Raw genomic sequence first — 15,552 nt, forward strand, 5'->3', positions numbered from 1 at the left:
TATCTTTGTGATCTCATAATTTCATGTAGTTGCAGAAAATTTGAGACTTTTGATCTTTTATGCTATCATGCTTTCAAAGTTTTTGATGTTAATGATATTAAATTTGTTTCTATGCAATACATCTTGAGAAAATGGACAAAAGGAGCAAAGACTGAAATTGTACAAGATATTGTAGGAAGGAAGGTTCCAGAAAATGTTAACTTGGATAGCACACAGCGATACAAACAATTTTGTCCAAAGCTAATAAGGCTAGCAACTCAAGTAGCTGATTGTATGGAGGCATATGTATTTGTAGATAAGGCTATAGATGAATTAAGCAAGCAAGCTAGAGAGATTTGCAAAAAGCAAATTTATTTAAACAAAGATTCAGCTCATACTACTGAGTCTGTACCAAATATTAATGAGTTCATGGTGCATCAAAATCCAAATCAAGTGCTATCTAGAAAGACCAAAAGATTCAAGAAGCGAGATGGTAAAATGAGTCGAAAGTGTCCAAAAAGTTGGGTTGAGAAGCAACTAAAGAGGAGAAGAAAAGCTCCAACTACTAATGATTTGCAAAATCAAGCTTATAAAGTTTGTGAATTTGTAATTTGATTGCCTATGCTGATATATTTTCTGCATTAAAGAGGTTATAGAGTTTTTTTCTTTTTGGTGTAGGAAAAAAGTCCTTTAAGTTACACCCAACCTGGTGCATCCTATCCAAAAGCATCATATCAGCTGAATGAGGTATATATTAGCATCCTTAAGTTAATTGTAAATCATGTAATATGTATTCATTACTTTGTATTTTGTATTCATGTCCTAGAATGTAGAACAACATTCCATAGCTTCAAATCATGAGTGGTCTCAAGCACTTGGAAGCCCATACAGTTTTAGTAGATTATTGATGGTAATATAATTTAAGTGTGTTGCATATATTTCTATAGTTTTGATTCTGAAAGTTGTACTCGTTAGTTTTTATTGTATAGCAACCATTCGGTGATCTTTTTTCCACCCACTGGATTCCTCAATGCCAAATGAAATGTATCTCAGTTAGATGAATATTTTTGAAAAAAATATTTTAATAATTAAAAGAATTTTTCATTGATTTTTGTTAATTAGAGTTACAAATTTATATGCATATCTTAGGTGGTGGGTAGCAAATCCTCTCAAATATCGAATCCTCTTGATGATATCACAAATTGCAGCTTGCAATCTAGAAAGTAATGTACTATTATGCTATCAGATATCTGTTTCTTCATAGCAACTGAATAATTAATTAAGCTTTAATTTGATATTTACAGGTAGGAAAACACCATCAGTTGTGGGAATAATTAATCCTAGTTTTAAAGGATATCAGAAGCTCTTTTTTGGTCCGAAGGAAATTGCCATCCCAGTGCATGCTACGTAAGAACATAGGCAAGCAGTGTTTTTATATTATAATTATTATTTTTTTTCATTTTAGCTGTCTGCTTACTATTTGTAAAGTGTAACATGCTGCTGAACAATACTTGTAGTGGATGATTTCATGGCATTATGATCCAGCACCCTTTTTATGGTCATGTGAACCATATTCTTTTGATTTTAACCATGTGCCGTCTCTTGAAATGATCAAGACCTATTGTTTCTTTTATACAGTTATGTTAAAATTGTGTCCCTCCACTATATGCATCAATCTGCACATTGTCAATCTTATTGATGAATTATGGCCAGAGATAGCTCATATCAATGATTTACTACACAATAAATGATCATCAAATTGTTCACAATGTATAAAATCAGTTTTTCCTCCAAGATAAGCAAGTTTCACCAATTAAGTCTTTTCCAATTTGTGCTATATAGGACTCCAATTACGTAGATTAAGAAGGGTAGAAATGGCTTAATGATGCCTGCATAGCTAATTATAGAACAGGACAACAATGAAGCAAAGATTTCCAATTGGATTTCAAATATTATTTCACAATATAATTTACATGATAGAATCCATATACACAAGCCTCACTCCAACATCATGGATGTTTACATCAAGGCAAATCCAACAATACAATTTTCATCTACATTCATTACATGCTAGTTGTACACTTTCTCTATAACTAGCTTCACTTGCTCCTTAATACTAGATCAATCGAATATCCAAGGCAAGTTGAAGTACTGTAAATTGCACTCTAGTCCACCTGGCTAATATATTTTGATGGACCACTATAACACAAACTTTGTCATTTTGGGAGTAATCAACTTTGATTACCTGCACATAATAATTAATTTCAGCCTCAAATAAGAATTTGCTCTTAATCTCAAATACACAATCAGCTCTCAACACCAAATAAACAATTAGCTCTCAGCCCCAAAAATTTTTATGCTAAACGAAAGGGGGAAAAAATTAGGGGAACACTCATACTAACATCTCATCTAAAATCAATGAAAGATAACCAACTAGCCATTACATTCAGACATCAATTTTACTGAAAATATAATAGTAAAGTGCATAAAGTCAAAAACTTTTAACTTAAAACATAGTGAGTTCTTGCCGGTCACTGCCCCATAATTCCATAATCGCAGTGTTTAAAACCCATATGCTGAGCATTGATGCACTAAAGAAATCGAGAACAGAGGAGAAGACAAAAGAACTAAAGCTAGAAACTTTGACTAACCTAAAATACTTGAGGTTCCAGAGAAAAAAGAGGGCTCTGAACCGCTAGGAAATCAGTTGGTTTGAATCCAGTAATAAGTCACAAAGAAACTTTCCCATGTCTGATGAATACATGAAGGCATCGTTGTTCAAGCTCTATCAGTATCAACGATTTCAAACCAAAGAAGTGGAGAAGGAGAGAGTGTCGTTCGAAGAGAGTTTGAAGTAGGAACAAAAACGACTAATTTTGCTGAGGGGGTGAGAGGGTTAATTGAAACGGTAAATCTTGGGACTGAGTTTAAGTTGTTCGCATGGCACCATAATAGCCATATATGAGAGTGAAAATAAATGAAGGTTCAGATGTATTGAAAATTACCTCCTGCCGTTCAAATAGAACGGTAGAGGATCCTGATCCTAGTTTGATGTACCCTATAATTTGCCAGTGTAGCTCTTCAATTAAGATTAAATACATTCCTCCGCTCTTCTTGGATCCTTGACTCTACATTCCACTTTGAAAACTTTGCATTAAATCATGAATTGAAATATTGGAATCATCTTCCCCGCAAGAAGTCCACAATGGTTTAAAATTCAAGAAATTAGGATCAAATAGATACATGATTGGATACCATAGAATTACAACTGCTATGCCCTTACTGATGTCGTGCATTAGACGATCTTGGCTGAACAAACTCTTGTCAAAGCATAAGCACATGATTGAGCCGACCAAAGTTAAACAAGCCAAGAGAGATTCACAACTATCATTACGATAGTCACCTTCCACCTCTACTGCTGACATTTTTGACCACTAACATTCAACCTAATATGGAACTAAGGACGTCATCGAGTGCATCACCAATCTAAACTCCTATCTGACATTGCTGTAGTTAGTAAAGTTTTTATCCGTAAAGATTTTATCAGTAGAGATTTCGCAATAAAATTTTTTTAAAAAATTATTTACTATTTAATAACTATATTTTTGAAGTATTATCAAACTCTAATATCTATTCGATAATCAAATAAAAAAAATACTTTAATATAAAACCATTTATATATCCACAAACATAATAGCATTATAATTGTTCTCAAATATTTTTTAATGCCCCTGCTACAAGCATTAAAAAAAAAAAAAAAAACATAAATAATCATCGGAATAAAAATAATTTAAAATCAATTTTAACAAATTTCTTTGCCGGGATTTGAATTCAATTCTCTTTGCTAAGCTTTTCTATAAAAAAACTTTCTAATATATCTTAAGTAGAACTTTTGCCTAAAAGCTCCAAGTTGGAGCTTTGTCCACAGAGCCCTCTAAGTCTTTTTTTGTCCCTTTAAAAACAATGCCAAATTGTAACCCCAAAAAGAAACAGTGCCAAATGGGCCTACTACTTCAAACTAGATAAAATATTATCAAAGCTCCATAAGCAGTATGCAGATGCCGAATGTCCTGCACCATCAGTGTTCTAAAGCAAAATAACAATATCAAAGGCATAAAAAACAAATTGAAAGTACCAACTAAAAGCATTACGCATTATCATCATATATAGCATGGCAGATATATGAGCATGTAACCACCAACTAAAATCCGGCATCTATAATCGATGTCCCAGGAAAAGAGGAGGGGGGCATGAAAGAATGACCGAAATTTCAGAAAAATATTGACTGGGTCTGTAACCAACTCAGATGATGAAATTCCAAGCATAAGCAAAAACCCTTGATAAAAAATGACTCAAATAAAATCCTCATTTTATTTCCAATCCAATGTGAAAAGTTTGGAGTGTTCCAACAATTTTTCACTACATTCCCATTGAAGTCCTCTTCAGATATCAAAATGGAGAATCAAAAGACATGCAACCCAATAAGCAAAAACTGGACAAACTTACAGACGACCGTCACAAAACCATATCAAACATTAAAACAAATAGATCCAAGATGCCAACCATTCTCTCATTCACCAGACCTGACCTGCCCTTCAAAAAGAGCATTGAAAGTTTGAGCAACCAATTACATGACAATATTTCCGACAACTGACTCTGAAGACTCACTGACTCGGCCATTCTATCTGAACACATTTTGTCCCACTTTCCAGTCTCCGATATAACTACCAAGTTTGTGAAGATAAATCACAAACCCTAAAGAGAAGGTGAGGAAAATGATATACTACGCTCTTCAAAAGCGTTACACCATCAGGCCTAAGCTGCAGAGGATGGTTCTTCAGGTTTTGTTTCTGTCTTTGGTTTCTCTTCTTCCTTCTTTTCATCAGCAGCAATAAGCACCTCTTTTGTTGCATTTTCCTCAGTTTTGCTTTCACCAACAGTCAACTTTTCCAAAAGACCAGCAGCAGCTGAGGCATCCTTGCTCTCTTTCTCTTCATTCTTCCCAAGTGATTCAGCAATCTCTTCAACCATTTCCATGAATTTCTTGCAGTCTTACACCCAAAAAAAAAAAAAAAGAAGAAGAAGAGAATATATCATTGATGGAATATACAAGTTTCAAGAAAATGATACAAGACTACATCAAAAGGAATGCAACTAATAAAACTGGAAGAATTTAAGTAGTCAACCGGCACAAAATCAAGAAAAACAGAAAGCAAAACACAACAGGTTGGGCAAAATCACAAACTCATGCACCACAAAAGCAGGATAGCTGCAACTCATGTTGCAAAGCTGGTTGACTTAGTGGATCAAATAAGCTAAAGTCTAGGATTCAGACTCAAAGCTGACCTGTTTTCATTACAGGACAAATCTACATCTCTCAGTTTATACCTTCAACATGTTTAAAAAGCACGCTTAAGTAGAAGCAGTTCTGAGGACGGAATCACAAATGATCTTCCAAAGTGCAGCCACACATGGCTGCACATGTAAATAGCAAGGGTTGGCTTTCTGAATAATTCTCTAAGTCATCCAGTGATGCCATCAAGTCATTCATCAAAGGTGTCATCATGCGCTAGTAGATTTATTTCCTCAGTCCTCAATGATCATCAAGGGAAAATCCAAACCCCTCTCCTTTACAAGTCATAATACGGTCTCCCTTTTTTAATACATAACCATCGCAAACTCAAATTCCACCTATCTATACATCATTTCTGCAACCCAGAAGTCCTGCTGTCTGATTTTATCTGTTCAATTTACCCATGCATCCACCTAAATTATCTTGAAAACGCTGTGTCCTTGGACTGTCAGTACTGATTTTCTCATGCAAAATATTCACTTAGACCCAGCATGTAGTGATTGCAATTATTTCTTGCAAATGCAATATTACTGTATACATGCTACAAATCCATTCTCAAAGGTTCTAACTGAGAATCTCCACCATAGGCATCAGATTATGAAGAAGAAATACCAAAACCAAATAGAAAGTAATCCCTCATAAAAGTATTTTGTTCCCTTCATTCTTCCTATCCTTCCCTTGTATTCTCTTCCTTAATGCTTCTAACACATTTCACAGTTCTTCAACAATCAGATTGGACAGGTCCACCAGGGGAACGAATCATTATACTACAAGTGCACTTCCATGTCTTCAGTGAGCAAATGAAACCCATTTTCCAATCAAAACTTTTTTTTTTGAAAAAAAATAAATAAATGCTTACCCACAATACCTTCTGGACAAAAAATTTTCATATGACATTAAGAAAGTATAAAATTTGATTTATATTTGAAAAGTCTTCTCATGCAAATTAAGAAGAATTTTCCATTTAAAGTGAAGTACATAGCTTTGAAAGTTAGACAGCATAATTAACAAAGATTTACCTGTACATATAAAATATATCCACCTCTAACCACATTTCCTAATTCCATCTTGCCTAAACACAACAGATCATTAAACAACATTCTGAAATAGCTCACAGCCTAACCAGTTCATGAAACTAGACTAGCATGAATTTCCAATAGTACACATAAGGACCGGGTTCGTTGGTTATAATCATGGCAGCAGTAACACCTACAAAGGAAGCCATGAAATGGAAGACTGATTTGAGTATTACAACCTAATAAAGATTAAAGTTAAATAATTTTCATAAAAAAACCTTAAGCCATTTCTTATTAGAAACCTACCTTCTAACAAATAATGCATCAATTGACTTTAACCCACTTTCCTAAGAAGACAAATAACAAAATCCTTCCACTTAATAGTGAAATAAAAACACTAATTTCACTGAAAATGCAAAACCATGTGTACTCACCTATATATTAGTTCACTCAAGCACACCATTTCATCTCGAGATTCTTGGGTGTAAATCACAAGGTCAATACTAGTGATCCAAGACAATGCTACTACTTGAATAGAAACTCCCCAAAAGACTCATAAGCCTTTGTATTACTAGCTCCTTTACAGATATATATCTTTTATCACCTGTTTAACTCCAATTGTATGAATGATACATGACTACAAAACATAGTTGTCATCATAATTGCAAGGCATATAAATAATCATTTAACAATGCATACATAAAAAGTTCAATGAACAAGACGTGATGACGGTGTCCAGTTCAGTTCGCAAAAATATAGTAGCATATAATTGCAAAAGCTTTAATGTAAATAGTTTCTTATACTAATTTCAGTGATCCATAATTTTAGCAGAACATGAGTTTTTAGCAAGTAAAAGTTCACACCTCACAGCAGACCACTGTGTTTCTTTGAGCCATTATTTTGATTGCGAACAGCAAGAAGACAGTTAAGTTGAGAAAGTATAATGATGTTTGTACAATTTCAAACCATATGCAAATAACCATATCATCTCTTTAATGGATCCAAAGAAGACGGACCAATAATTGCTTCTTATGTCTAAGACTCCAACCAGACCACCTATTTTCTGATAGAAATTCGTATATCTGGAAAGAATTTAACTACTTCCACTTAAGTAAGCATTACCCTACACAAGAGGCTTCTTGTAACAATGGCTCGAATACCTTAAAGAACATGACCTAAAAAATGATCACATAGAAGCCAGAGCAAACTGGTGCTTGTTCTAGGCCAAATAGCAGAACTAATTTATTTCAAAAAAAAAAACACATAATGACTTGCCAGTCAGCTCATGACATTTACAATAAGAACCTGTTTTTTTAGCACCTGGCAAGTGATAGAAATTACTAAAAGCCCAAACTTGCCACCTCTTTCTCACATTAGTCCAACAAATTGACATATATAAACAGTGCATCCAAATACTTGGTTGTAGTAAGCAACCAATATGATAGGCCTCATATAGCAAAGGAAAATTGAGAATTGAGAAAACTTTGCAGACTTGTTTGATTCGTGAGAAGAATTTTTCCTCACTAGAATGGTTTTTCTAGAAAGCTTATGCTTGGGTATATGATGCTTGGGAAAGTGATTTTTTTCATGTCTTGTTGACCATGGAAAAGTGGCACATTTCAGAATAACTTATATTTGGTTGAGTGCCTACTTTCTTGGAAAAGTTATGTAAAATTTCTATTATGCCCTTAATTAGGGGAAAGGCCTTACCCCATTCTATCTAAAAACTTAAGGGTACGTTTGTGGAAAAAAAAAATATCCCAATTCCCAACCAGCGGGACTTGGACTTTCCCCTGTCCCACATGGGTTTTCTTTTCCATAAAACGTGAGAATCTTATTCCCATGAACATACTATTTTTCCATCTCTCTCCTTTGAAAACTCCAACAAAACATTAGACATTTTTCTATTTTTCCATTGACCACACGTTCCCCTCTTTTTCCCACGAACCAAATAAGTCCTAAGTAACTTCCTAATTGCACAAGAGACAAAGTAGAATAGCAGCTGTCTCCCAGACAGTGGCTAAACTGCATTTATTTGCTCACAGAAAAGTAATGCCAGTATGCATGAGGAAATGGTAAAGTGTGGCATGAGTTCAACACTTATTGAACTGACTAAATCCATTATGAGATTGGTTTTCTAATGAACACAATATGTCAAGCTGGATAAATACATAACTCCTGGATATTGGCCACTTGCAATATGAGTTTAATGCAATTTGGATCAAATAAGCAAGTTCTACTTTTTTGCCCAAATCACACAAGGTGACCCATACTTATTTAGCTGGTCTTGTGTAAACTTAATCCTCTCTTCTTGGATGATTTGTTTCCTACTAACTGAATTTTCAAAATAAAAAAAAAAAAAAATAACAACAACAAAGAACACAAAAGAACCAACAGGAAAACCACTCCACTGGTGCGGCTGATGACAATGATGACAAGAGTTAAAGCATGGCAAGAACCTGTTCCATTTATTGATGTCCAAGTAGGAATCAGGAACATCAGATTAATCAAAAAGAGAATGACATCTAAAATTGCATGGAATTGTGTGGTGAAGAAGGATAGTTGTAATGAATTTTCCAAGACAAAAATGTGATATATACACAATATCATGCCTCCAAAACTGGAGGCAAACATAGAGAGCAATATGGTACTGGTATCATGACTAGACTTAGTGAAATGGTGATCCATTGCGCATGAATATCAAATAGTCTTAGAATTAAACGTGCAACACCAGATAAGCACCTAGGAAAGAAATCATAGGATGTTTGCATGGTCAACGACTTGAAATTCATTCATAGCAAACATGACAAGTTATCACACAAGTCTGACATATGTCCAATGTGGAACCACAATAAGAAGCAAATACACATCAACTCCAAGATATACCATGGAGAAGGGCCGCAAACAAACCGATCTTGAACATGTAGCAAAGTAACTAATTAAATAATTCTAGACTATTGCACAACAAAAGAAAACTAAAGAAACTAACAGAGTTAAAGCAAAGCTAAGGGATAAGCCAGCAAGAATCCATACAAATGGCATGGATAATGTCACATAAATCAGCATGCTGGGCAATGGAAGGCATCAAAAAGAAACAGAAGTTGTAAACATGTGAAAGTTAAGGTCTGTTGACTGATAAAATTAGACATGAATATACAGGAAACTTAAGAATTGCACCAAAAGAAGATTAAGAAAGAAAGAAAATAGATACATATGGTCACATATGAAAAACTATATGGTTAAAAAAAACTGAGAGACAGAGAAAAAGACAGAGAGGGAGAGAGGGGGAGAGAGAGAGAGATCTAAACATGATGAAGAGTTTAAATATTTCAAAGGGGTAATAAATGATTAAAACCAAGAACCTAACATGCCATATAAAATATTTGTCAAGCTAACGATACAAATGAAACAAAGACAAGGATTCAAGAAGCCAATATATGGTGTATGGTTTTTGGTTACAATTCTGACTATGAATCTAAATAGGCAGAGGCTATCAACTGAATTTGTATACTTACTAAAATTGCCGATAAGAACTATGTTCCTTCCATCTTACTAAAAGCAGTAGCTATTAAATATATCAATGCATAACTTATATAAAAACATAAAGAGAAATTCCTGCTAAAATTATATTTCAGGATGAATATTATCCTCCACGATAAAACTAAATAAACAGAAAGATTATTCTCATTAGTTCATCATATTTACAATACAACTGGCATAAGATATTCAATCAATTCCTCGAAATAAAAGATATCATTTTTACCAATGGCATCATGATTTGGACAATATCATAGAGATGGTTTGCAATTATTACAAAGATTCCAGATATGCTGCAATCTTCTAAAGAATAACCATGTAGATAAGTTTTACATACTTGTTCAGGATGCTGACATTATTACCATAATTTACAAGAACCCACATGTATCCTGTCTATAATGCTCATATGGCAAATTTCAAATGCTTCCATGTAGCCCTAGATACCTATTGCCTGCTCTAACTTTTCTTATGCAAATGCCCTTTGGATGGGAAAGAAATATTTACATGCTCCAGAAAAAATGGGAATAATATTCTAAATACTGGGAAAAAATATATTCATAACACATGCATCAAGCACTTCAGATAGATAGCAGACTTGAAATAGATAGTACTAAACAAAATCTACAGTCACCTCCCTGCCATCAGGAATAGAAGACAGAGAACTATGGCTACACACTCTTCAACATAGAAGCATCCGATTAGATGAAGTTCTTATTTAACAACGGTGAGGAAAGTTAACATGGAAATCAAAAGATACTCACTGTCTACAGATCCAAAGCGAATAGCAAACATCTCCTCCTTCAATTCCCCATCAGAAAAATCTGTGGCATGCCACACGCATGATTTATCATTCCCAGCATGCTCCTGCATCTTAGTCGTTGGAAGAACTGCAGACCAGAAATCAAGCAAAAAAACAAGGGCCAATTCCACACATCAGAGACAAAAGTCAAATCACTAATCCGAAAAATGAGGCACGAACGAGACAAAAACCTAGATGGTTGGCACAGATCTTGAGAGTCTTGGCCTGCCTCATGACTAGCCGGACCTTTGCCGTCTCCTTGTGCTTCAGAAGCTTCACGCTCCCATGGCCCCGCTCCTTCCACTGGTTCCCCTCCTTGTCAAATCGGTAGAGCTTCGCCTTCCTGCAATCAAAAACCGATCAGGTTTGGAAGGTAAAAACCTAGGATCTCGCGTGAAAAACCTAGGACGTGCGGGGAGGAGAGGGGATCGGGGCTTACAGGTCGAGGAGGACGTCCTCTTCCTCCTCGCCGGTGGTGACGGCGACCTCCTCGAGCCGGACGACGGGGGCGACCTGGGCGCCCGTGTCCTCGTCCTCGCCGGCAACAGCCTCAGTCTCCTCTTTGTCTCTGCGTTCGGGATCGGTGCTGGCCATAGCGGCGAGCAGTGGAGATCGAAAGAGAAAAAGAAATACGTTACAGTGGGAGACGCGAGTAGCGAGGGGCTCGCAAGCGCGACGTGACAGGGAGGGGATTGTGCTAGGGTTTTATTTTACCTCACAGAAGTTAGATGACCCGAATTGCGACGGCAGGAAAATTTTATAGAAAACCCCTTCTCCTGTTGAATATTATAAGATTCCCAATCGATGAGATGGAAATAAGCATCGTTAGACAGGGCGGCTGGAGTCTGGACAGTCTGGATCATGCGTGCCGCAAAATTTGCGAAACATACGCGTGGCATGCAGTAAAGAATTATATAAGGAGAGGTTTGATACAGGCAGAGCCTGCTGGAGGATAAAGCCATCAAAGCTCGTGCTTTAGTCTTCCGCTCTCAAGACTTTCTACTAGTTGCCATTCATCTCGACGTCTCCATCAGACCACTGCATCCAGCCGTCCACCCGCGAGAAGATGAACGGCACCGACGGTGGCACCAGAGGACGTAGAAGAGCGGGGTGGTGACAAGGACGGTAAGGGGATTGATTTCTGCTGTAGCCTTAGAGAGAATTCGAGGAAGAGCTTCCGGCTTGTGGATCCGGAGTTCTCCTCTTTCGGGGCCGTAGATGCTGGCTCCTCCTCCGTCGTCCAGTATGGAGAGAGCGAAACGGAGTCCTCCCAAGCCCCACCCTCCCATGGCCGCCGCTCCAAGCGCCCCCGCCCCGCTCCCTTGCCCTCACCGGAGCACCCAAAACCAGGACCGGCCAGCTCCGTCTCCGACACCACCACGGAGGAGGACGTCGCCCTCTCCCTTATGATGCTCTTACGCGACGTCTGGACCAAAAACAAGTCCGAAGCATAGGACGACGACGAGAAGCAGCGATCGGATAGCTGGGAAGAAGACGATGGGGCGGCAGAGGAGAAGGGGCAAATCGTCGCCAGCCGATTGCAGCTACCGCCACGGGTTGCGGCGGACATTCCAAGCTTCCGGCGGCGGGGTGTTCCAGACTTCCAGTAGCTGAGCCCGCTTGAGGGGCATCTCCGGCAGCGACGGAGTTCCAGGCATTTGATGGCAGGGGTTTCGGGCTTCCAGCAGCCGAGCGATGGGCCGGCGAGTGGCAAGGAAGACAGAAGGGCTTTGAGTCTCCACGCGACGGTCCCTTTTTTTTTTCATTTCTCAAGTCCCAACACACGTGGTAGACGGTGCGTGCGAGGAAATAAAGATGCGTTTGCGGCCTGCCGTGATTAATACTTTGACCTGTCATGGTTAATACTTATCAATTCCCAATCAATCACTGAATTTTTTCCGTAATGATTATATTTTTTAATAAAATTAAATTTATTTTTTTAATTTATAATATTTATTTTTTTAATTTTTTTAATAATATTTTTTAAAACTCTAATTCATATTTTTTATAATCTGTACTTCTATACAAGATAATTAGTTGATTATTTATCTTACTTATCATTAACATTCAATATAAAATTTATATTATATTATTATATAATCTTTATTTTATTTAATACTTGATTCATTGAATTAGAAATTTTGATTGTTGATTTTGTATTAGTCATTAAAAAATATAAAAAAATTATAATAGCTAAAAATTTCAAAAGCTATATTTTAGTAAAAAATTTTGCATCACAAAAAAAATAATAAAATTTCAATAAAAAATTTACATAAATGTTAATAGAAAAAAATCACATTTTAATATTTAACTTTAGGCCTCCATACGTATTGAGCCGCCCTTGGATATAGGATGATCCATCCAAGATCAAAAATAATGTGAATGGAGATGACAAGATCACCATATTTGATTATGTCATAATGATTCTACGTGGTAGTGATTTCAAATTACCCTCGAATCTAGTGATGAAATACTCATCCTCGAAGTCGAAAATGCAAGATCATCCTCAAATCCAATGATTGTAGACTGAAATATAAGAACAAAAATACTCTTCAATTTAGCAAAAAATTTGATATATCAATATGTTGTTAATATATTATATCAATATTGTATATATGATATTATATATTATATTTAATATTATATATTATATTTACGATATATATTATATTATAATATAGTTATAGTATATTATTATCATATTATGATTCAACGATAAATTTAAATTAGAATAAAAATATCTTATTATACTTTATATTTATATAATAAAAATATTTAATATATTATTTTTATTTGTCTTATTTTTTCAATCAAAGTAAATATTCACCTTAATAAGTAATATATTATAAGTATAAATAAAAATATTAATTCTATAGTAACAATTAATATATTTTTATAGAATTAATAATTTATAGGACTAATAAATATATAAAATCCATTAATTATTAATATATTAATAAATATAATAATATTTTATTTATAATATATTATATATGATTAATCAATATATTTTTATGAAATATATTACGGATAGTTTTGATATTATATAATCAGTAACCTTAGATTTCTGTAGAATACCGAATAGATTATTCATGAACACCCGAGGATCTTTAATGACTGAATCATGGCTTACCAAATATAATGATTTTACGGTATTAATAATCAAATCACCATAGAATTTGGATCATCAATGATTTCAGATCACCATGATGATCCATTTGGATCATCAAATACTATCATTATTTTAAGGGACACCCCCGATAAAATTTTTGACCGAGTAAAACTAATGGGTTGATTGGCTGAAGGTATGCACACAAGGCAAATGGAATTTTTTTTTGATTAAAATTTTTATTTTAAAGAAAACTGATGTAAGAAAGTAGATAAATAATTATATTTTTCTTGCTTAAAAAAATGATAATACATGCTTGTGGTAGATTCATACTCTGGAAAGAAGATGCACAAATGAATAGAATATTACGCAGAAGAAAAGCAAAGGATCAATTCAAATGAATATTAAGCAGGAGGCGGGCAGTTAATAACGCACGGTTATGTTTAACTTTCTTTAACTATAATGGCTGCACATCATCAAACAAAGATGGTGGCAAATTGGGGATGTCACTTGAAATCACCCATTATAAGTTCATTGTATGGAAGAGAGTTTTTGTGCTCATTGAAAATTTGCGTGGGCACTCGTGCATCCTCTGTAATAACCTGAAGAAACTGACAAGAACAAAAATTTCTTTAGAACGGAGAGCGATGCATGGAATCATCCTCTACCAAGAGTATATACATGCAGTTTTGTCTTCCCGAGTGAGTGCTTTGATGTCATGTAAACATAGTTAACTAGACACAAGAGGCGGTTAGCATTTATTGCTTATGTCCAAGCCGTCAGCTGCAAGTTTTTTTTTTCTTTTTTTTTTTTTTTTGGGCAACACAAGGGGAAAATGCTATTGTTATGCCAGCACTAAGTCAACAGTCACAGACAAAAGAAATGGGAGCAAAAGGAAACAGAGGGCCAACCCAAAACATAGCCCAGCAACGCTAGCCAGAAGGCTAAAACAGTGAGAAAATCTCCCAGTGACCCAGAACAATAAGACAAAGAACCCAAAAATTACATCAGAAAAATGCGTACATAAATCAAAAGTTTTGTTACAATATACACCAGGAAAGATGTACATCGCACAGAAGGAATCAACCAGCTGAGCTGCAGAAAGCCATAAAGTACCCTGAGACTGAATGAAGAAAACAAGAGTACCACAGAAGGAACAGTCAATTAACAATAAGGCAATTAGATCTAAGACAACGGCTAAACTTGCCAAAAAAATAGAAGAAAAAGTAATACTGTAACCAATGTAAGGAATGAGTGCCATAAACTCAGCTGCAAGGTTTTTATTTTTTTTTTTTGGTAACAAAGCTGCAAGTTATTTAGCAGGAGACGGTTATATATACATAGTGGAGATAATCATATTTCCCTCGCATGACTATTTATAGCCAAAAAATTCAACTATAGCTCCAAATAAAATCCTTTTGAAAGAAACATCTATCCTAAAATCTCGAGTCCTGAAGACTCATAATCCTGAATGCCCCTAAAAAGAAACTAAAACAGCCGAAAAACATCCATAGACTAAACAAATGAATATAATTGTAACACTATTTACCTCCACAAAGGCTTGAACCATGGTCTAACCGATGTGATGACGTTCGATGAGGGAGGGAGAGGAAAAGTTAAGAAATTTTCAAGTAATTTCAATTGAGGCACAATAAAGACCAAAAGGATGACTTTATATTAATTGAAGCAAATGTAAATATAGCAACCCAAAGTTATAACATACTGATAACTGTGCCGATAATCCATCACTCATTTTTCA

General features: G+C 35.4%; 1 protein-coding gene and 1 pseudogene across 1 annotated transcript; one reads left to right on the top strand and one right to left on the bottom strand.

Moving 5' to 3' along the window:
• Nucleotides 1–4,327: 4,327 nt before the first annotated feature.
• LOC105057116 (ran-binding protein 1 homolog b) lies at nt 4,328–11,406 on the bottom strand. The gene is made up of 4 exons (XM_010939586.4): nt 11,124–11,406; nt 10,876–11,027; nt 10,647–10,772; nt 4,328–5,030 (listed from the first exon to the last, which is right to left on the bottom strand). Exons 1-4 carry the CDS (start codon nt 11,276–11,278, stop codon nt 4,795–4,797), a joined length of 669 nt encoding a protein of 222 aa, XP_010937888.1. The 5' UTR covers nt 11,279–11,406; the 3' UTR covers nt 4,328–4,794.
• A 348-nt stretch (nt 11,407–11,754) lies between these two features.
• On the top strand, nt 11,755–12,438 carry LOC140853661 (uncharacterized; annotated as a pseudogene).
• Nucleotides 12,439–15,552: the final 3,114 nt, after the last annotated feature.

Source organism: Elaeis guineensis, chromosome 14 (genome assembly GCF_000442705.2).
Source record: "Elaeis guineensis isolate ETL-2024a chromosome 14, EG11, whole genome shotgun sequence".
NCBI classification, from domain to species: domain Eukaryota; kingdom Viridiplantae; phylum Streptophyta; class Magnoliopsida; order Arecales; family Arecaceae; genus Elaeis; species Elaeis guineensis.

What these genes read in the sequence shown, in the direction of transcription:
- LOC105057116 (XM_010939586.4), bottom strand. Translation starts at nt 11,278, where the DNA reads ATGGCCAGCACCGATCCCGAACGCAGAGACAAAGAGGAGACTGAGGCT. An exon ending in GAGGACGTCCTCCTCGACCT is followed by an intron (nt 11,028 to 11,123) that starts GTAAGCCCCGAT and finishes TTTTGATTGCAG; the next exon opens with GAAGGCGAAGCTCTACCGAT. An exon ending in TCGCTTTGGATCTGTAGACA is followed by an intron (nt 5,031 to 10,646) that starts GTGAGTATCTTT and finishes TTTGGGTGTAAG; the next exon opens with ACTGCAAGAAATTCATGGAA.